At 37.3% G+C, this 24,005-nt stretch overlaps 1 protein-coding gene across 3 annotated transcripts in view; it reads left to right on the top strand.

Annotated features, from left to right (window-relative positions):
• Positions 1 to 7,037: 7,037 nt before the first annotated feature.
• The window catches only part of si:dkey-40c11.2 (drebrin-like protein A), a 28,630-nt gene continuing 11,662 nt past the window's right edge, over positions 7,038 to 24,005 (top strand). For 2 of the 3 annotated variants that reach the window (XM_043238843.1, XM_043238844.1), the window contains exons 1-2: positions 7,039 to 7,334; positions 23,644 to 23,699. In XM_043238843.1, coding sequence (XP_043094778.1) covers positions 7,249 to 7,334; positions 23,644 to 23,699 — 142 coding nt within the window. In that variant the 5' untranslated portion in view covers positions 7,039 to 7,248. Of the gene's footprint in view, positions 7,335 to 23,643; positions 23,700 to 24,005 lie in introns of all 3 variants that reach the window. The other variant, XM_043238845.1, reaches the window with a different exon arrangement.

Here is a 24,005-nt window from a genome sequence, read left to right on the forward strand (position 1 = left end):
TTTATTTGTGTGTGTTTTTATTTGCTATTATATGTTGAAAGTTGGTTGCATTAACACATTTTAATGTAATAAACATTTAAAATATATGTAATATATTTATATATAAATCCATTGTTCCTGATACACTGTAAAAGTGTTACATAAAAAACTTTCAATCTTTCTGCTTTAATATTTCATGTTTAATTCGATGTTCCTTTATGATTATAAATTTCAATTTCAAGTAAATCCTATATCCATTTCTGTCAGTGTATCTTGCACAAAAATGGGAATCAATCTGATCAGCTTGTTATATAAGAAAGTCAGTACTATAATATGCCCTGCAGGGGGAGACAAGCACAGTTTTAAGCGTTTCCTCTCGTTAAACTTTCTAGTAAGCATATTTACCAAGATATTACACTATAATATATGTCTATAATATAATACGTTTATGCATTAGTATGATGCCCATTTTTCTATGTACTAATACCACATACTGTTAAATGAGCTGCTCAGGGTTGTTGCAGAAGCACTACTTTTATTCAGCTGGCTCTTGCTTTATGTCTCTCCTTCTCAAAGTAGCAGACAAAATGGCTGAGTCATCACAAAGCGACTGCCTTCCTTCCCCCCAATCCCTCAAACGCCCGAATTAACCAGATCAAAATGTCAGTCCTCGGAGGTAAGTTAATAAAACAGTTGTAGCATGAGGTTTTTGGTTGTCATGCAAACACAGTCGTGGTAATGATTTCCATAGGACACCGGCGGTTGCGGTGTTGCATTGTTTGAAGGAATACACATCAGAGGAAATAAGTCATCTTCATACACACGTGCGCACTCACACTCACACGCTGCAACATTTCCAGTAACACTTTGAAGGGGCAAAGCCGACCCATATGCTGTAATTGATGCTGCAGCCCCAAAAGAGGGGGGTGTCTGTGCAGACCAGAGAGTCTCCTTGGTGTGTGTTTGTGAGACACTGATTACAGTGTCGTCAGGACTGTGACTGATGTGTTTGGTGGTGCCATGGTTTGATTCATGACGGCCAGAAACACTGTATGAAAGCACAATGTGGTAACACTCTTATGGCCGTAGTTGAGCAACTCCAAAAAGTCTCCGGAAATCTAGAAAAGCTTGTATTATATAACAGAATGTGCAATACAGTGTTGTTTCTGAACTGTGCCTAAAATGTTAGTTTTTTTATTTTACACGGACACTGTTTTTTAAAAAACATCATATTGTTATAATAACTTACATAAGCGTTAATTCTACCTGACCTTGCCACCACATTCCTCTTCCATGACAGCATGGTCTTATCCCACTCTCCCACATTTTTCCCTTTACACCAACGTGCCATCAAGAAGCACTATTTCCCATAAATACCCAAAAAGGTGAAAGCAATGTTAACGTACATTTAATACAGTTAATCTTTTGCAGCTAGCAAACATCTCACAAACGGCTACCACATATGGTCCGTTTTCACTGTTAAACTTTTTTCTTAAGATCTGTTTAATGTAATGTCTCGAATGTAATAAGACCATAGATCGATTGGTTAACTGAGAAGAACATGAACACTCAGTTGCTCTCAAGATTTTATTGTCCAGAATGGAATTCCTCAAGGTTATTCTTCAATAAATACATTGCCCCAAGTCCAAAACCATTACTGGAATCAGCAGAGCAAAGTCACAGGCATGCTCAACAGGAACGGAATGCCTAGACTCACTCACCCCCTCATCTTAGAACAAATTCCTCTACATTAGTGAGGTCCTTATGTCTAAATACAGGGTGAAGGGCAATTGTTCTGAAAGGGAAAGACTTGCTGGGTATGTTTAGTTTTTCTTTGCATGCAGTTGTTCAGCTATATGTTACAGATAAATGACCTGTCACTAGACTGCTCAGTGTAAATCATACCAGTCAGATAATCAGCTGCAGCAAATTCATAGAAAGCATATCCTTATATCCTGCTGCAGAGATACCAAAACTAAATTAAGGTCAGGTGAACAAGTAATATGAACTAAACCGTGCGCCTTTGTAATATTAGCGACTCTACAAAGCTATTTTATTATGTATGCCTCTGTCTCTTCTGGGTTGATAATATGTAATCAGGTTTATGTTGGACCACTGTTATTATTAGGTAATGCTGTCTAGAGATCATCTTGGCTTTGTTGAGATACCAGCCAATGTCTATCTTCCGTCTATCACGTTAATTGTGGCAGAAAAACAACCCACCATGCAATCTTGATTCCCTGTGTCATTTATGTTGTCAGATGTATCACTAGCATATGGATTATCAGCATTGTATATAAGGGACGTTGAAGCAGGAATGTCCTAAATGCCGTGAGATATGATCCTGGATCAAAAATATAGACTTATCCCAATCCCCACCACTAAAACCTAACCCTACTTAAAAATTATTCCTAAAATCAATTGGAAATGATAGCTGATTAAAGGGTGTAAAAGCATCTAACCCTGATCATAAGCCTAAAACAGATATTTCCTGAAAAAGCATTCCTCAAATCTGATTGGTTGATTGGAATGTTGTTCCAGGATTAACAAGAATGCTGATCAAGGAACATCTTGTACTTGATGAAATGACTTTTTTGAATGCTCATTTGAAATTCATTACATTGCCCTTTGTTAGCATTAATCCTTCTAACACAAGTCAAAATCCACCTCAAACGAGCGTAACTTGTTTTGCAAAATAGTTCACCCCAAATGGAAAAATCCGTCATTAGTTGCTCACCCTCATGTTGTTCCAAACCAATTTACTAACGTTATGTTTCTAGACCTGGAAACATTTTGCTGCTGACATGTTGCTGTCTATTGAGGGTCAGATATTCATCAGAGGTTCAGCAAAAATATCTTTTATTTTAATTTGGGTGTGAACTAACCCTTTAAGAAATTGGCATTCCCATCACGTTTCTAATTAAATACTTCAAAATGCTCATAAAATGAAGAACGTTGGCATCTGTGCTCACATACTTCTTTAAAATATGTTATTTAGCCTTAATCATCCACACAGACACTTCACCTGCTGTGAGCAATTTGCATAACATCCGACTCCTCCTGTCAAAGAAGAAGAAAAAAACATCCTACTTGGGCCTCATTTGGTGTGATGTACATTAATGGAAAACGTAATTAACGCGCACAAGCGTGCCACATGTGGGAGTTCAGACTGTGACAACTAAAGCATGAGATCTTCATCTTCTAGTGTAATGAGTGCAGCACTAAATAATGGCTATGTAAACACACACTGGAACCCAGTGGAGGATGCTCCCTGAAGCCTCCTCACAAGAATGTGATAATACTGGAACACGTAGCAAGCGTTGTCTGACCTTTTAATGTCATTATGTCATGAGAAAGCAAACACATACTGCTTACAACACTGAAACCCAAACCCTTGAAGTAAATTATTTCCTCCCTCAATTGCGAATCTTCGCCTGCATGTTACTTCATGCTTATTGAAAAACTGCGACAGCATTTCAATTTTACAAATTGGTATGAAAAGTTTAGGGCTGAAATTATCCACAGAAACCTAATACAGCTCCATATGATATGGCAAATATGCCGTGTGTCTTCAACATGCAGGCATTCCAGAAAACAATGAATTCCCAGGAAGTCAGCGCTGATAATGCTAGCATTTACTTAAGATAATGCATCCAGAGATGAAAACACATATCAAAAGTCTAGGCAAGGTTGATGAAATGCTAGATGCTTGAAAGGGACAGAAAGAAGCAAGGTTAACAGAAAACATATGATGAAAAAGAGTAATGACTATTAGAGGGCAGAGGTCAAGCTATAACCCTGGACTAAAGGCATATATCTTTGGTGTGTTGAACTTTGACATCTCTTTCAGGTCTAAACACACTGATGCATGACTTGCGTGTGTGCATTGCATGTGTTCAAGATGTAAAGCCAGACAAATATGCCAACGTTGTTAACAGACAGGAATAGGTCTCGAATGTTATTTCTTTGTGCAATGCATTTCACTTTTATTGAAACTATGAGGCGTTACAGTACACAACAGCAGAGCAATGCTTTCAGGCTTTTCTGCGCCACGGCCACCACGAAGGATGATCTGCTTGTCCAGGGACAAAAATAGACTGTTGACCGACTGTTTGTAACAGACACTATTTTTCCTCAGTCTCCCAAAGCAAGTCATTAAGCCTGATAATATTTACTTTGTTGACTTCAATCCTTTTTTTGTATTCACATAACTGTGAGGTTGCATTTACCTTTTCTCTGTGAAATGTTGCGGGCAAAATCCAGTCATATAAACAGCAATGACTGGAATCAGGACTTTAGGAAGAATTTTCCCACACAGATTTAGCTCATATTCAGGTTGGTCACACAAATCTGCAGCGCTGACCAGCAGAAAGCTGCATGTTGTGAGCGTGATTAGTGAAATCTGTGTGGGGAACGTCTTTTGCACTCATGTGACACTCCTAAATGTGTGGATTCTCAGTGCAGTGACTGGATTTCACAAAGCAACGGTAAATGTGACCATACCTTTAGTACATTTTTTCCTCTCTCTTCCTTGTATCTTTCTGTAAAAACCAGGGCTGTCAGACAGATAAAAACAAGTGCAGTTCATCTTAATGTAATTTCAGAGTCTTTAGAAAGTAGAACGTAATGGTTATCTTTCCAGAATATGTAAATGTATGAATGCATTAAATATTTAATTCATATTTTTAAGTCAAACGTGTTTTTTAAATTGTAGATAATGTGCATTATTAAGAGCCACATGAGGGCTTCATCCTCCATTCTATTTTTAAAAAACATTATTCCGGTGCTAAATGTTTTCCTCTCAAATTAACATCGCTTTGTCATTCTTTTAACAGCACAACATCTTAAACAATCTCTCGTGTCACTCAAAGGAAATACCAGACGCGGTGTCATGTCAAACACAACAGCATAACGTTCAAATCTGTCAACAGGGAAAGCAACATGAGGCAGGAAGTTGCTGAGATCATGAAGGAATTCGGACATTTTGGCACCCGTTTGTTTCATACCATGTGCCATAAACCCTCACACACGCCTGCAAAGAGGATGTTTTAGGCAGCTCCAGTGGTTTAAAAACACAAGGTTTTGGACAGGCAGTGCATGGGGGCCCTTCACTAGCAGAGCTCTGCAACATGAATTAATTAAACCATAAAGAAAGATGATGTAATGTTTCAAGAGCCAGACGGAGGAAGATGTGGGTTCAGTGTGCGTTCACGGTTGTGTGGAAGAGAATGAGTGGGTAACTCCTGATTCCTGAGAGTGTTAATGTTGAACTGACTTCAGCGAAGTATGAAGACTAAACTTCTCTTCTCCTGTGGGTCAGTGAAGGTATAAATATCTTTCATCATTTCATCAGTTTAATCCTGTGAACAGAACGACTCTGTTTAACCATGAATGTTAAGCAAGAAATAGATCTGAAACAATAATAACCGATGAAACGGTACACTAGATCAGACGAGCAAAATCCTAACATATCCAAAAAAAGGCAAAAAGAAAGTTTCAGTCTTTTGTAGAAAGGTGTTTTCTGCATATAGTATGGTTAATGCATTTATTGAAAACTATAGCATTTATTACCTGAAATACATAATACTAAAAACTGCATTTCCAACAACGACAAAGCAGTTTAAAGGAGACTACATCAAGTTCAGTTCCCATGAAATCGGCCCTGCTGGGACAAGGGTCCCTCCAGAGATCAATGCACTGTAAACGGCTTCTCAGCTGGCTGCCAAGCGCTCCAAAGACTGCTCACAGGAAGCCTGTACAAAGAGAGACTGGCAGCTCAATAGCGTGTCAGTGCAGGACCAGTGGACTTCCAACCAAACTCACACTCATTCACTGCTACGCTTCAAACATTAGCACAAAACAGGAGCAAAGATCTAAACATTTTGACTGAATCTGCACAGACTCGAATAGATGTTCTTTTTGTGCCCATGGTTTCTGTGTTTTATGGAATCCAGGAAAAAGATGAAAATGAGAACAAAAGTACTAATTAATTAATAAAGCATTACACTAACAGGGGTTTCCCCGGTTCACTTAATGTGCTGTCCACGAGGAGGGCTTTGAGCTTGAGATCTGGAAGCCAGTAGGTCTATTCCTCTGGACTCCCTGGCTGGAAGAGAGAGGTTTGGCTTGGGATGCTGGATTAATTGTCACTGAATGAAGAGAGGTGAGAGAGGCTTTCTCTGCTGATCGGTTGGATTATCCGAAACATGTTCCTCTCAAACTTTGTTCAAATTAAATTGATTCTGCCTACTCTCAGCTGCTGGAGGATCTGTACAAAAAAAAGGAAATAAAAAAAGGCTTATTTTTAGTCTGGTAATGTTAATGAGTTAACTTATTTTGTTAACTAAATATGTTCATTTTAATTAATTTAAAAAAGGGATTAATCATTAATAAATAACATTTTATTATGGTTTGCATTCTGCTTTTTTTTTTTTACATGTATAATTTTGTTTGTGTGTGTGTGTGTGTGTGTGTGTGTGTGTGTGTGTGTGTGTGTGTGTGTGTGTGTGTGTGTGTGTGTGTGTGTGTGTGTGTGCCCATGTGGTGGGGGTTGGGGGGTTTATGTGTACACATACACATGCACACTTGACTTAACTTGTCAGAAATTAACTTTTTAAAATTATAATATTTAAAACTATAATCTACTTTGGTTGACATTCAGTGTATAGGATATAAAGGCCAATTATTTAATTGTGCAAATGTTTAGTTTTACCAACATAAAAAAACCCCTGTGTAAATTGGTATACGCAAAAGGTGAATATATCCTCAATAAAAATAGCATGCACTGAAATCCAAGATAGCTTAAAACGTGGACATCTCATGACCTAATTCAACAAGAATGCCCATAAACCCATTTCAAATGCGTCCTTGTGTTTAAAAAGGCTAGAATATAAAAACTGGATTCAATTATGTTACCTCCAAATTGTTTTAATGTGACCGTACATACCACGGTCTGTAATTCATGTTAGCAGCAACCGAGATAAACTGAAATTGTGCAAGAGCAGCGGTGTTTTTTCCCCTCAGAGCAGGAGGTGGAGCTTTTGGGGAGATTCGTCTTCATGAAGTTTTCCAGCAGGACTGATGCAGCACATCAGCAGTGTTCGCCTCCACCTCCAACTCCACCAGCCCTTCACCTTCAGAAGTTACAAATCGCCCGCAAAACTCACTGAATGCCACTTTGGATAAGGGAACTGCTCGTTTGCTAGTGACACAAAACGTGCGTTGAAGTGCACTGGTTTGTGGAGTACGTAGAAATACTCCAGCATCAGGATGAGAGCGATTAACTTGGACACGTACAGCCTGTCTCTGCTGACCGCTAAAGAAGACGTCCTCAACCCGCGAGCATCCACAAACTGGTACGGTAAACAATATTAGTATTTCTCGTTATTAGCTGCTTACCTAGACTGCATTTGCAGGCGTCACGGGCGCGAGAAACATTTTTGATTATCACATAGGCGACACATACGAATGTTGTCTAGGTAGGGAGCTGATTTGGTTTGGAGACACAACCGGAGGCGCGCACTGATGCTTTGTAAATGATATTGCGCAGTTGCTTTTAATGTCGTCCGATTTCGTTATTATTTAGCTTACGTTTTGAATAATAAACATTTGAATTCACTTAAGTTTTGCACTGTGCAAAGAAAGTTGAAACGTGAGCAACACTGCAGAAATGCAGAGTATTACTCTCCACTTGTGGAAGTACTTGTTTACAGAGTAGCTACTTTTTGTGAGAAGCAAAGGCCACTTCCCTCAAGCCTATCCCCCACTGCTGAAGATTTAGGTCACTGAAGGTGTTTATATATATATATATATATATATATATATATATATATATATATATATATATATATATATATATATATATATATATATATATATATATATATATATAAATTTGAACGTAAACCTGTGTTCCTGTGGAAGTGCTTGAAATTTCACTTTTCTTTTCATTTCTCTCTCAGTGTTTACCTGTATGCAAATTAGCTACTGTATTTAGGTACACGCACAGATTATTTGGGTAGAAACACAGTCCTGTAACCTGTAGGCTTTGAACACTGTTGGAAATTGACCTAAATATGTACAGACCAATGCACACAAAATAATTACATCAGTTGTATGCAATGAGGCTGCATGCATTTACATGTCTTTAACTCTTACTGTGCCATCTTTTGTTCAGAGGGATTCACTTTGCTTGACTTAAGTTTACTTAAGTACTGAAGCAGACTCTCTTTGTTTGATGACAATCACACTACTGGTCAAAGATTTGTAGGATTTAATGTTCGTTTCGAAATATTGAAGTTATTTTCATTTATCATTTTATAGCGCCACCAACTGGCCGAGCTCAACCAAATTGTGTCTGTGTGCATCGGGGAATATGTTGCACTCCGGATTGCGCATGTGCAAAATATGGTGCAGACAAATTACGAGTACAGACAGTCAGAACCAAGGACTAGTTTGCAAAAGCCAATATGGTCTTTGGCAAAAATAAAACAAGCTATACATTTTTTTCTCTATGGGTTTTGGTTATTCTGTATATGAAGTTGTAAGGTAGAAAAAGTATAGGCTAAAAATAATCCTAATGAAAACAATAGCGTTCCCAGAAGTTAGTTTTTGGACCCTTAATAGAGAAATCAATGGCTCAGTGTTCTATAAAATGAAACCATTTATTGGCCTATAAAATTATGTAAAATGAAGCTTTTTCCTGGTTCCTCTTTCTGTGTGCATGCATGTGTGTGTGCATTTCTGGTTGAATGATGTAAGGAGACCAACCAGCCCCTTTCATTTGTGACTTTCTACCATGATGTCATGAAGTTATATTCTGCCTCAGCTTCATGCTTACGCAGAGAAAAGTAGTTTACAGTGTGGTTTGCATTTAAGTGGACACCCACATGATTAGAGACACCTTTTTTAAACTGAATACATATGCCCTTATTCATTTAGAAAAGAAGTTAATAGCCTGTTCCCACTTGCCGCTTTCTTGACTATATGATGTCATCTTTTGTTGGCTTTAAAGTACTCATTGAACACATTGCAAAGGTGACAGTAATTATGGGTGTTTCATTATAATCTGCATGTATCGGCTTGGATGTACATTGGTTCAAACTTTAACAAACCCTGATCTAAGAGTTCAGAAGCCTTGCAGTGTCTTTTTTCTCTGTGTCAGATCTTGGCAACTCACGTGTGTTATATCAGCAGTGTCATTGTCTCTCCTGTATTTCAGCAGGCTCGGGCTAATTCCTGCAAACGCCCGTCAGAGACTTCCTAAACGATCCAGGCAGCACCCATTCTGTTTTTCCACTTGCTTAATCGCCGTGGAAACGTGCTCAGAAACAGTTGCTAAAGTTTTAGGCTTTACAAGCCTACCAGGCTCCTTCATGTAATGCATGGTTCTGTCTATTGACAGCTGGAACACTGATGGTGAGGGTTATTTCACATGTCAGGTCACTTTCAATGGCCCATAAGCAGTTGCTGAATGTAAGAAGTGACAAAAGACCTGCGGATCTTAAGCAAAAGGGGAAATTTGCGCTTCTCCACAACAGTTATCTGTTATCTCTGCACTTTTGTGGTCTGAACAATTGGCGCCATTGATTTATTGAGCTGCTCAGATGCACTTTGAGCACACTAGAATGAGAAGCAACTTCTGCTGTCAGCAGTTTTAACATGATATGGGGTTCTGGTTATTTACAAAACTTTGTTTATTGTAACTGAAGCCTGGAGTAATGGCTGCTGAAAATTCAGGAATAAATGACTTTTTAAATTATATTTTTATATATATGTTCACACTGACCCCATGAACAATACTGTATATTTTGACAAGCTAAAGACACTGTGGTCCAGTGAACACAATTGAATTTCTTTTGTGCTCCACTTGAAAAATGACAGTTCTCTGGTATGGAGGTAGTAACTCTATGTCAAAACATAACAAATTCTTCATGCTTGACTTACGAGTCTTTTAGAGCTAAATCTGACAGGATTTTCACATGTTAGCAACTGGTCTGTTATTTCCTTGTAGCGTTTAGCAGCTGCAGTGTTTGCTGTGGATGGGTGTGTAGAGCTCCCAAAATCACACATGAGTCATATTCGGTCACTGTCTTCAAACTAATGCAGTAAAAATTGCTGCTTTATACCATGAAACATGTTTTTATTGTTGTTGTCTTCATTTGTAGAAGTGCCCTGCAGTACAAGAAATAATATGACATACAAGACAGTGTGATTATCTGCTTTTGTAAGAAGTATACATTTTATAACTTACTTTTTTGGTTGTGAGCCGTAACATATTGTTCTCATATTGGCAGGGATTTATTTGAATTTGTCATCCTAAGTCTTAGGCAGGCAAAGACAACTCCTGAGGGATGTGACTGGACTGGAACTGATAGAAAACTGTGAAGGCGTGGTAGAATTCATTCCAGCGAGCTTTGTAGGAGGTTATGATGTGCAGCCACATTCGTGACATTTGAATCTTGAAGGTTGCTTCAGCTGTCCTTTTACCCTTTTTTTACAGAGTGTAAGATGCAACTGTTAACTTACATTATGCTGCATGGTTTGAACACACATATGCCTTTCCATGGTGATGCAGTGATGTTTTTTAAGGAACTCACCTGAACCTAATGAAAGGACAGGAGCTCAGGTTCACTGTGGCTTAGGTCTTTACATCTCCAGGCTGTTGGAGCACAAGTTTATGCATGATTTAAAAGCTTCAAGGTGCAATGTTCTCATGTTACCCGTAATAAAACATCTGCTGATGCATGGTGAGTTATTACCACAACAAGTACTAATAACCTTAATGGACCTCTGCTCGTTTTAAGTAATATGTAAGTACTTTTGCAATGCATGCTTATTATTATGTGTTTTGCAATATTATTTTAGTAGTTTTTCTTAAAAATCTCATTTTAACTGTGTCTTTAATTTGAAAACGTTCTGAATGAAAAAGATTAGTGATCCAGCTGCATAGCAATTTTCTGAGGTCATTAATAGTTTTGAGTGTTTACATTTACCATTTTTCTGGAGAACTTCTCAACTCCTTGCTTGGCCAGTGTTATTATTTTCTCAGTACTTTCCTGTTCTCTGTGCACTTTAAATGTTTATAATACTGCGAAAGAAAGATTGAATTTGGAGACTGAACATTGCTATTAAAGTGGTTGAAAGATAGTAGGTAAATGTTTCTCTTCAGAAATGCCTTATATGTATAAAATGAATAGATAAAAAAAATTCAATAAATAAAGTAATAATAGTTTGACAGCTTAGGTATTAAATGAGTAGTTTTTCTGTGTATTTTTTTCTGTATTTATCTAATACGTCTGTATACTTTGATGTGACTATAACCATTTGTTTAGTGTCACAACATTATGTTTCAATGCAACTAGGCCAATCTGGCGACTGAAATCAGATACCATGCTTAAAGTCTGTTTCATCACAGGTTTGTCCAAATAGTTTGTAATTAAAAAATTGCAATGTAAGCCATACAGAGATATTTTATACTGTTAAAAAATCATCTCAAATGAAAATCAATTTGGATGGTTTATCTAAGTACTTTTATAGCACCACCTTAGTGGGGCTATTAAGTTTTATAGTGGTTTAGTTATTGCAGGGATGTTTTATAGTGGCAGATTAGTAATTAAGTTATTAAGCAGTAAATGGAGGGGTTTTTAGTGCCATTTTTACCCAGATAAGTGCTTCATTGATTTGCTTTAAAAATTGCGTCAAAAGACTCATGGGGTTTCCCAGATATGCTGTAGATACAGCCAAATAAATTGAATGCTGGTGGATGTGTTGATGTTCCTTATGTCAGTTATCAGTGTTTATATTTTGTAAATGTTTCCTAATCCTTAAAATACCATCTAGAATGTGCCACTTATTGTTTGCTTTACACTCCTGTAATGTAAAGATGCTGAATGAGCATCTTTGAAAATAGTCTTAATGTTTATTCACAGGTATGTATCGTGACAGAAGCATATGGCATATTACTTTGTGTTTCTAACTCTCACGGCATTCCAGACAGCAGTGTTCAGAAACAAGCCAGCTCAAATTGATTCAGAATCCTTTATCTAGTCTTTTTCCTACAACCTCTGAAGCTGACAAATATATGGATTTCAGATTGAGAAGTATTCATGCTCATTTCAGTCACCTGAGGGATCATTAACTCGCATGGAGAGAGGCTGTGTTGTTTCTTGGGAAATGCCTGGCCCTTGTGTAGGTGGTTTCTCTCTACTGGTGAACTCAATGGGAAAATGTTAATGGAGTTTCTCCATGCTGCAAGGCTGGGTCAAAAGCCTCAAACAATGCTGTTTGTTGTATGTTGGGTTGTAGTCCCACACAGATGGCTTGTGGTCGTTGGCGTAGCTGTGAGGGATTAACTTGTCCAGTAAAATTAACATTTGTTGCAGTTGGATATCTGCGTACTCTCAGAAGTCTCCAGATATCTGTTTCTTTTCGAAGACGCTGAAATCACTTCCAGTTGAGTTTTTTTTGGGGTTTTTTTCTTGAACCTTGGAGATCAATAATGAAATCAAGACTTTCCATCCTCAACTTTCAAGTTTTGTGCTTGGCAAAAGTTTTGGCAAATGAACATGGCACATATGCCTCTTTTCACTGTGCTTTCATGTAGTTTTGGCTAGTTGAAAAAAAAAATTCCATCTCTTTTTCTACATTATGCTAAATGCATTTGCCTTGGCTGTAGAAACAAGTTTCTAAGCTTGTCTGAGCGCATTATATCATTTCAAACATTTACAATGTTCTAACCTTTTCGTCCCTATCATAGTCCAATAAGAGAAAGCAAGTAAAAATTATTTTGAAAATCAACAGTATACCTGTCTAACACTTACAAGTGTTAAAAAAGTTTTTGCTCACTAAGGCTGCATTTAATTGATAAAAACTACAGTAGGCCTAAAACAGTGATACTGTGAAATATTTTGCAATTAAAATTTATGCTAATATATTTTACAATATAATTAATTTCTACAATTGCAAAGTAAAATTTTCAGAAGTCATTACTCCAGTCTTCAGTGTCTTATGATTCTTCAGAAATAATGCTAATTTGCTTATTTGATGCTCAAGAAACATTTTTTAATCAATTTTGAAAACAGTTTCTTTGCTAAAACCAGAGTTTTTCTTTAACGAACAAATGGTGATTCTAACCAAGAATTTGTGCAGTGATTTTCTATTATGGAAACATTTGCATTTTTCAGTGATGCTGCTTTCAGTTAATATCCCAAATTATACACACTCTCAAGGTGGTGAATGATATGGTGCAGATTGAGGTGTATGTTTACAAGGAGGTCTTTATCACACCCCCTAGCGATATGCAGTAGCCTAATACCCAAGGAGGTCATATTGTTTGCAGCTCAAACTAGCACGTGTGCATTTAACAACCGAGCTTGTTATATCTATGCTCAACCTGTTGTAAGTGGACCTCATGCTGTTTGACTGGCTTAAAAAAATTTGTAACAAATAACCGACACCAGTTGGGAAACATTTGCACCTTTTAATGCGGCTTTATTTGAGTCTAATAAATGTATTTATCTTTTTTGTTGACAATAGTAAGACATTGATAAAGGATTCCTGTTCTGCTGGTGAGGTAATATGAGGTGAAAATAGGAAGGTTTGTGGTGTTTAGGGTCTACACAGTTTGGCTCTGCCTGAGGCCTTTAATCACCTCAGATTGGAAACTTGCACAGGGCAGAATAAATCCATACCTAAAGACTCCCACAAAGCATTGAGAATGGCTCTAACAGTCATAGAACCGGCGTAAGATGATGTTATCTCATCCGTCACCTTGCATAACCTTTCGCCAGTCTTAGTGTATTATTTGAGATTATACTAAAGTCGGAATACAAAAGACAGGGCTTAATCTACAAGCAGTACAACACTGGTGGTGGTTTTTGAGCTAAGACACAGGTTACTGGGTATCCTAGAACTGGCACCTCTCCATTGTAGGAATTAGACTTTACAGTAAGTACAATTCCACTAAAGCTGATGTTTTGAGTCAAGCCTTTGAGGTTGGCAGTTGTCTTTTAGCTCAAATCATGAGAACGTGTGTCAAAAGCTTTTCTAACATCAAATACAGAATGTATTTTCAAACGGATTAGTTGTTTAAATGGATTTAAATGGATTAGTTGTTTTTTAAGCAGCTGCCGCACACAGCAAGTAAATCAACCCAGGTCTCGTTTATTGTATGGGTGCCAGTCAAACTGTCGACCGCCAGCAATTTATTTTTTCTCTTATCTATAAGGGAAGAAGGGCATGATCATCCTGATTATGTTATGATGTAAGGAGAGCTGCCTTGAAAATCTCATGCAGTTAAAAAGTCACCCTTCAAAGTTTTTTATTAACATTAATTTCAAGATACAGTACAGTATTTGTGGCTTTTTGGGGGTGTTGCTCTTTTGTAACGTGGAATCAGGGAAACTGGAAAAGGTGTGAGAAAGGTGTGAGACAAGAGTACTGTAGTTGGTTAAGAAAACAGTGGTGCTTGATCATTTAGACTGATAAACTTCTACAGAAAGACAGATCCTCAAAAAGGGGTTGCAACCTTTTTTATTTCTCATGCAGCCATGTCTCCTGCAACCATGTTTCTTACTCTAAAGATTTCAGTGTTCTGGATCATCACTGAAGACTGGAGCCAATTTTTTTATTTTTACATTTTTGATTGTTAAGTGCAAGAGACTTATTTCAAAAAAGGCCCCAGATTTTTGAATGGTGTGAACTGTCATACCTGGAATATGTGTAATAATTCACTGTTATACAACAGGCATCTGGTCCTCGAATCTGATTGGCTTAGAGGTCCTTCCAGGCGAGCACACTCACTGTAATTTTACAAATACTACAGATTTTGTGTCATAGAATGTAGTTTTAAGAGTCTTTTAGACAAGAATGTAATTCAGATATTTGATTTATAGAGATAGTAGTAGAAGAATTTGTATTTGTTGTTGATTGCATGAAGGATACCAGACAGAGTGCAAATGAGTGAGGGTCTTATGTGGGACAGACGGCACAGGAAATGCCAGAGTTGTCCCAGAGGAGTGTTTTGTTATAGAGGCCAGTGGCTAAACTCACCCTGTCCGGTTAGTCACTTCTCAGCCAAAGGTCACAGATTTATCAGGAAAGTCTTGAAGAAAACGACATAGTTGTGATCAATTCCGTGTTTACTTTGGATTTCAAAACATTGCAAACTCTTTGCAGAAAATATGTCCACCTTCTTCAGATACATAGGGAAGCCCTGAACTCAAATGCTGTGTAATTTTTATTACGTTAGAAATGGCATATAAACCCAAGGTGATGGGTTTGAATCCCAGGAAATGCAGGAACTGATAAACTGTATGCTGTGTATGCAATGTAATCAAAGTGTCTGCCAAATGCACAAGTGTAAATGTTTGTAACGATGTACAAGATGTTTTGCTAGACCTGGTGGCCTTATTCTTTACTAGACAGAATGGGAGGATAGAAATGGTTCCTGTGTAATTGTCTGAGAAAACAATTTGAAATAATGAAACATTATATATAATTATTGTCATTTTTTTCCAGCTCAGCCTCAGTGCTAATTATGGATAATAAATTGGGCTCACAGCTGCCCACAATAAATAACAACAGCTTGGAAAGATTACAAACTTTTTTACTATAGAGGTCAGCAGTAGATTTCCTTTAAAGGGTAATAGCAGCATTGTTAAGGGAAAATAGGGAGTCAGTTCCTGTGATTCTGATAAGAGTCGTAGTAACCTTTTTAGCCATGATGCCTTGTTGAAAAGATCTGTCATCTCAAATGGACTTCCTGCACAGATGAAGGTTGTGTAGAAATAATAGAGCCTATTTAAGAGAAAACTAGCATGCAAACGTTCTTGTCTCACTTAAACAGGCTGGATGTATGAGTCAGGATTATCCAGCTTGTCTTCAGGTGGATAGCTATTTTTATCACAGCCAGCATATAAGGTTACCTATGAAAGGCTACTACAGTTCCCGTTTGTAGACTGGTGTTACATAGTTGGGTTCATGTTACACACTATAGTTACTTGAGTAAATGAAGCATTAATCAATGCTGAAACACTAGACTTATTGTTCCTGTTTCTATGTTTGTTCATGCTTTATCATGCTAGCTGGAAGCGCAAACCTGGACACACCTGTTGACTCACAAGTGTGAAATTGTTGCTGACCAGTTTTGCTTGTTAGTCACAGTTTTGTCTTTCTGCTTAATTACAAAACAGTTAGATTTGTGACTAAAAGCCTGCCTAGTGTGCAAAATAAGTATAGCACATACACATACACAATCTTACACCAATTTGCTTAACCAGACAACATGTAATATCAAATAAATGCCTTAAACTGTCTTCTATTTTAGGTATAGGTCATTCATTAAAGGAAGTTCACCCAACAATGTTGTCATCATTTACTCCCCTGGAGTAGTTCCATCTGTATGAATTTTTCTGTTTTGCCAAACACAAAAGAAGATTTCAAAGTTTGTAACCAGGCTGTTTTGGGTCACCATTGACTTCCATAGTAGAAAAAATATATAATGGAAGTCAATACAATCTAGTTACAAACTCTTTAAAATATCTCCCCTTGTGTTCGGCAGAACAAAGATATTCATACAGATTTGGAACTACTGCAGGGTGAGTAAATGATGACAGGATTTTCATTTTTGGGTGAACTACAACCAATAAACACAGATTTTCAGAAACTCCCAGTTCTGATCCCAGTCTTTCTTTCTTGCCCATTTACCTTCCATTGTGAAATATAACTGGCATCTGCACGTGCACTGTGACTTCACATCCAAGTCTTTCTCCCTCTCTCTATCTCTTTCCCACTTAGTCACTCTCATACTTGCACGCCATTTCATTTTGCAACCATATATCACATTTGCATGAAAACCTCCTCAGTCTGTTTTCTTTTCCCATCCCCCCCATCCTCTTAAATTCAGTCCCCCATACTCCTTTTCATTTTCCCATCCTCCCTCCCCTCTCCTTTGCTATTTATTGTCAGCTCTTCCACTCCATCCTTTTGTATTCTGCCAGAGTCTCTCTCTCAGGAAATCCGGACACACTCATTCCTCTTCTGCTCTTCAAATAGTTGCCATTAGCACAAAATTGGCACCCAGGGATCTGATCCCCCGTCTAGGAGGAGCACCATTAGACATACTCTTGCAAAATGCCTTATAAAGCTTATATTACTAGATACAAGCAGTGAAGCTCATTTAATAGGTACTATTGTTGTTATACATCTTCATTAGACTAGTGTCTCTGAGTTTAAGTCTACATTTCAGTCCTCTTGGCTGTTGAACTCATTTTAGTGTGTTGAGCTATCCGCCTGTGCCTGTTCCAGGCCAGCATACACCCAAATGAATAGTGCTTGGCACACCGTCTTCAGTATGACAAGGTGACTGTGCCAGATGGCAATGTGCTTAAGTTGTTTTGTACTTTCTGCAAGGGTTGTTATAGAGAGCCCACCGTCCAGACTGGTATGGTTCTGCCAGGTCCCTATGTCTGATCCTTCGAAGGCAGTAATGATCCTGAACCAAAGAAGCAGGGCTTTTTCTGCATTGTACTGACGCTTTGCATGCCATATTCGGTAAAAAATATCCATTTTCATCAACTTTGGATATATTAAACTGTAATCTGTGGTTCAGCACACAAGCAAATGCACATATTGTTGTTGCACACTGAATGCCTCAGGCCAACTTACTACAAGCTTGGGCAAACCTTTTACTCCATATTGCTGTTATGAGTGAGGCTGTTTTGTTTGCTTAGTTTTCAGATTTTTTCATATCACTTTATTATGAGCAAAGAACCTCTTTGTTATGTGCTTTATGTAAATAATGCCACCAAAATAAACAATTTCTGCCAGTGATTTTAAAGTAGCAACGTTTGGACCCATAGGTTTTATGTGTCTGCTTTGAATTTATGACTGTTTTTAAACAGGCCCAGGAATATTAGTGAGCCAAATAGTGCAGCCAAAAAGTCAGATTTGTAGACACTAAAGCTGCACTGGCAAGGAACTATTAGTTATTTAGTGAGTTCAGACTAAGGGGTCTAAAGGGTTTTCTGGAGCAGTAAAATATGCCACAGACGACACTTGAGACTTTTCATTCCATTTTTAGGAGAAAACCGTTGGTTGGTTTCACATGCAGGTAGGTAAAACTCCCCTGGCCCCTGTTCTCTCTTGAGCCATTGATTCTGCTGAATGCTCCTCTCCACAGCTGTTTTCCAGCTTTACGCACTACAGATGGAATGTGGCCATCTTAGGCAAGGTGGACATCCAAGTGGATTTGGCTTGGGAGTTTATTTTAGGTTTATCACCATAGGTTTCAGAGAACAGACGTATTGAGGATGTTAGAGACAACATTTAGCAAATAGATATTAGGTAAAAAGGATGCAAAAATGCCATTTTTGGCATTCAGGTCATATTTCTGTGTTCTTGGAAGCAAACTTGGAAAAAAAGCTGTAATCCTGCTAATGTGGAAGGATTTAATTTCATGCGGCTGTTCATGGACAAGTGAAATGTCACGAATCACTCACTCAAATCATTTTTGTCTTTGCAGGTACTGTATGTCTGTGCATGTAGCCTTGTGGGAGAATGAATGATCAATAAAGAGCAATAACACCTAAAAATTCTCACCAAAGCTGCATTTATTTGATCAAACATAAAATAAAAACTGAAATAATGAGAAGTAATTGCAAAGTTCTCTCGGCCGCCATATTTGCAACACTGCAACGATGCAACAGATTTACCAACCAACAATCTGTTTATATATATATACACTTTTTTTACATTTATTTGGTTCTTGTGATGCAGAGCTGAATTTTCAGCAGCCATTCAGTCTTCAGTGTCACGTGAACCTTCAAAAATCATTCTGATATGCTGATTTGGAGCTTAAGAACCATTTCTTCTTATTATCAGTGTTTTAGATGCTTCATAATTTTGTGGAAACCATCTTATCAGGATTTGTTGATGAATAAAAAGTTCAAAAGAACTGCATTTATCTCATGTAAAAATCTAGCTGATCCCAACATTTTGAACTGTAGTGTGCATTTACATGTATTTGAAATTGTAATAATTTCCCCTATGGATTACAAAGTATTTAAACAAACACCCACAAAAATCACAATCCTAAAACATTCTTACCACATTTCCTCTCTTTTCTTTCTCTTTTGTGCTGTCTGTCCAAACCTCGTCCACCCTCATTTGTTTATGGCCTGTATTTCTCTCTCTCCATTCCTCATTCTCTGTTCTTGAGCTCATAGCTGGCTGCAGTGCAGAACAGGGCTGCTTGTGTTTTTCTCATCAGACTCTTGACACAGGAAGTGTGTATGTGTGAGGTGAGGACGATCCAGACGACTTCCAGACAACACCTTTCTACACTAACTACAGATGGCAGGAAATGTATAGTGCTGCATTAGATCTGATTTTTATGAAATATATTAAGGTACATTGTGAAATGTTTTTAAGCATTAGTTGTTTTAATGTACAATCAGGCCACACTAATATTTAAACATTATTCTTGTAGTCAGTTCTTGCTCTCGGTTGCATGTTGATCCCCCTGGATTTCTCAGCTTCTTTTTTAGTGTTTTACAGACAAGACATAAAAAAAAATCCAGACCAACTCAGTCACGTCCTGCAGGATTCTTGGGTTTGTGGAGTTGCGTCTGGGCATTCATATGATATAAAACCATATATTTCCTCTTTTGATGTGCATTCGAATGTGCATCTGTTACCAGGTGTGAAATGAATAAAGTAAATATGTCATTTTTCAGTGTCTTACAACCGCACTTAATGCATTTGGCAGACACCTTATCCAACATGACTTACATTTCCTGGGAATTGAACCCATGACCCACTTAAAAAAAAAAAAAAAAAAAAAAAAAAAAAATATATATATATATATATATATATATATATATATATATATTTTTTTTTTTATTTATATGTTTTTGTGCAGTTCATTTTCCCCTGCAACCTTTCACTCAAATTAGATCTTAGTTCATTTAAATAGGCATTTAACGTTGATATACATCACAATAGGGAAGAAAAGATTATTGCAGCTTCTGTTGCCAGTAAGTAAGACTTTTGCACTGTAAAACTAAGCATGGAGTGACTAAGCATTGTTTAGAGAACCCTCCCCACCCCATTGTCAAAAAATGAATACTCCTGAATGTAAGTACATGGGATTTTTGAGACCAATTCATGTGAAAAGTGAAAGACTGAGAGTAAATGTGAGGAACAAAAGTCATCCTTTCAGCTCATGCAAAACAGCTGTAGGTGCATGTGTACTCTAGTTTACCAGGGTACGTCATAGATGCCATGGAGATGCAATGCATGCCTGAAAGACAATGAGTAAAGTGCTGACTGTTTGTGCTCATTTACTATGTCATTGGAAATGTGTGTGGTCCTTATTGCATAGGTAAATACACTTGTATACCATGACATTTTGTTGGAGCTGCATGTTAAAGCACACTGACCGCAGCATGATGTGATTTGACCCTTAAATGAACCAATTAGCCACAGGACAACATGCTTAGAAAGTGACCTGATACACAAAGGGCTTGTTTGTGTGTGTGTGTGTGTGTGTGCACGCTAATGTAATGCATGTTTGTTTGTCGTAATGCACTCAAGCATAATTTCGGAGTGTTGTTTGATTTAAGTATCAGCTGTCATTTTAAATTTACAAATTTTTCTTGCTTAAATGGAATTGATTCTAGCTGGATTCATTGCACACAACAGCCTAAAAACCTCCTCTCTTGTTAACACTCAAGACAAAAATGCCTATTAAATCCAGGGCATAGCAGAAGATTTCGGAAAGAAATGTTTTATTACCATCTGTGGTACAAGCTCTTCTTTATAATACACTTGTGTCGTGTTACCCTAACAGACAGCTGGTATAAGCACATCTCTGATCCCTCATTACTCTCACTCTCTGGTCCGTTTCATTCCCATGCTGGTGGAAAGATCCGGAACAATGGTGTCACAACTCGCTAATTGCAGACTGATTGGTAGGTTGGTTATGCTGAACACAGACTCTGATGAGTGGAAACAGGCTGTTATTGTTGCTTGTGTCTGAGCTCTGAGTCAAAAGCCCAGAGGTCACAATCTGGGAGGCTTCCAGAGATCAGAAGCTTTGGAGACAATAGGGACATGATGACGACAGGCTGGTGTAGATTATCTTCATTCAGTGTAAATTCCAGAGGACGGAGTGAGGGAATTCTCTGTAAGAGGTGTTGAACTGTGCATGAACATAACAAGATCAAATTCATTTAAGCTGAATTTGAGCATAGTTGCAGTCAGCTCTTTTTCATATTTGCTTAACTTCTATTTTTTTTCTTCTCATCATTCCATTTTAACACACTAAATTGTAACATCTAATGTCAATTTAGATTTAGTTTTATTAAAACACATACAACACCAACAATTATTAGATAACTACTGTCTTTTATTAATAACATGAATAAATATGTACTTGTAAATATTTTTAAAAACTTTTTAAATTATATTTACATTTTACTTGAATTATTAATTGATATTTAACTTATATTCAGAGTTGTAATATTTATATTCTAAAATTTATTATAAGATAAAAATATATATTGTTATTTATAACCCATCACAAGTAAATAAATAATCTTTCATATGAGGCATCCAAGGGAGGAACTTCAGGCCCTGACATAATAAATGATGCATGAGAAATGATTAAAGGTGCCCAGCTCTCAGTGGACAAGTTTTATCCAAGAGCCAGGCTGTTATTATAGGATTTACGTGACATTTTACATTGACTAACTGTTAGAATAGACCAAGTGTTTTCCCAGAGATTACCCTGTTAATAATGTCACTCAGCTGTGGTGTACCTGCCACAGCAAGTTCAACAGTAAGCCAACTGATAGATTTACAGACTCAAGCTCATTAATTGCAAGTGACGTCCAAAGAAACATGAACACAACAGTGAACTGGGCGTTTTAGTTTCGTAATATTGAAACTGTATATTCTTGGGACTAGAATCTCACGCTGACAGAAAATGGCTTATCTGAGATTTTTGATTGTTTTTCCTCTTCAGTGAGGTGAAAAACTGATCATAATAAAATCATGTGAAGTAAATCCAAGGGTCTTATTTATTAAACATGTATAATAAGATATTTTTTATTTATCTTTTTATTTTATTTACTGCTTAAAAGAACTTAAGAGTCTTTAATTAAAATTGCTTAAAACAATTCTTATCTTTTTTTTTTTTTTTTTTAATCTTTTAATTTAGCCTCCAACTTATAATAGCCTCCACCTTGGGCTGTAATTTTGTTGGGGTGTTTCTAATTAATTGTTGTAATGACAACGTAACACTGTAATATTACTTCCATTATACATGATCACAATGACTGGAATTTGAAATTTTGTAACTGAAGTGATCAAAACGTGAAAGACCATTTAATCTAGAGGCAGGAAAATAAGAAAAGAAGAATTGAGAACTCCATAAATATTTTAGAATTCCGTAAATGCGTTTAAGAATAATTAAATGTAACTGGAAAATGGAATTTATCTTAAAAGAGGCCTACTTTTAAATTGTTGTCTTCAGAAGATTTTCATGAATCCATTCCCAGAATTGTTGTTTTCCTCAAAGTGTATTCATCTTGTGTTTGGATTTGAACACCCTGCGGTTGTGCCTTTGAGTGGCATTTTCAATTAGCTGCCATTTTATACTTACTGACTTTGATGGTTGGACCAAATGACTGTCACAGAAGGGAATGCTTCCAAAAGCTTTATGAACTGTGATCCCCATTCCCCAAGCAGGGAAACAGGGCATGGACTAATCCGACAAATGCAGCGTTGCACTTCAGTTGCACTGAACCTCAAGTCTTATTAATCTCACAATCCAAGTGCTCCACCTGCATTTCGCTGTTTGCTTTGGTGTGGTCGGGTGGCCCTGATACAAAATCCATTATTTTCTCTCAGCCTCGGTTCCAAGTAATAGTCCCAGTGCATGATATATAACCACAGACAGCTGTGACCTGGGTTCAAATGCTGTTTTGCGTTTTCATACACTATGAATACACTTGTTATTAGAGCCAGTAGCCCTAGGAACATTGGATAAAAAGTCCTTACTAGAGCCTGTTAAAATCACTAACAATATGAAAAATCATAGAGAATGACAGCAGGCATCAACTCTGAAGTAGATCCCTGGAGACTTTTGCTGAATAATCAGAAAACTAAACAGCAAGAGCAACAATAAAGGAAGAGCGATAGAGTTGACTCATGCCAGCTCTTCTGTGAGAACATTTGGTATATGCATTACTCTAGAGGACCTGGTTGGTATGTGTAATACATGTCCAATATGTGGAGCATTCTGGAATGGTGTGAACTTAGGATAAACACATGGAACACACACACACATGGTCCTCACTCCCAAGCCCACTCGTTTTAAAATGACATAAGCGAGGATGTGGAGTTGATTATGTTTGGCTGAGGAATGCAAGGAGGGCCTGGATTTGTTTCATACTGTGAAAAGTCATGGATCACTTTTGATATATTGACTTGCCTCATTGTAAAATAGTCTAAGCTCTTGATATGGTCTAGTTTAAGATATTATGTTCCAGTGTAGGTTCAACAAATCTTGTAACTTTACTCTCACTCGTTTCTACAACGTAGACTGCTGTGTTTTCCTCCAGTGTTACGTGTTCTGATGTATTTCTCTGTTTTCTTCAGGGCTTTATTTACATATGAGGGAGTTACCAACAATCTCAAACTCACAGATTCAGGAGGTAAGACTAACAATTCCTCCCCTTTCTTTTGTGTGTCTAAATTTTCACCAATGCTCAATAAAGCACAGCAGCAGGGGGTTGGAATTCCATTCATTTTCTTCATAACTCACACACATAGTGTGATTTTAACTTAATTGCAGAATTTCCGAAGTCAGCCATGGAAACACAAACAGAAATAACAGAAAAAAAGCAAAACACTTCTATAAAGCATTGTGAATTATAAAATCTTGTCGATTCAAATATATTTTTATGAACATTTTATTCAATATTTTCTTTTATCAAATTGCTTTTTTATAATCACTGATG

This window comes from Puntigrus tetrazona, chromosome 5 (assembly GCF_018831695.1).
Source record: "Puntigrus tetrazona isolate hp1 chromosome 5, ASM1883169v1, whole genome shotgun sequence".
NCBI lineage: Eukaryota > Metazoa > Chordata > Actinopteri > Cypriniformes > Cyprinidae > Puntigrus > Puntigrus tetrazona.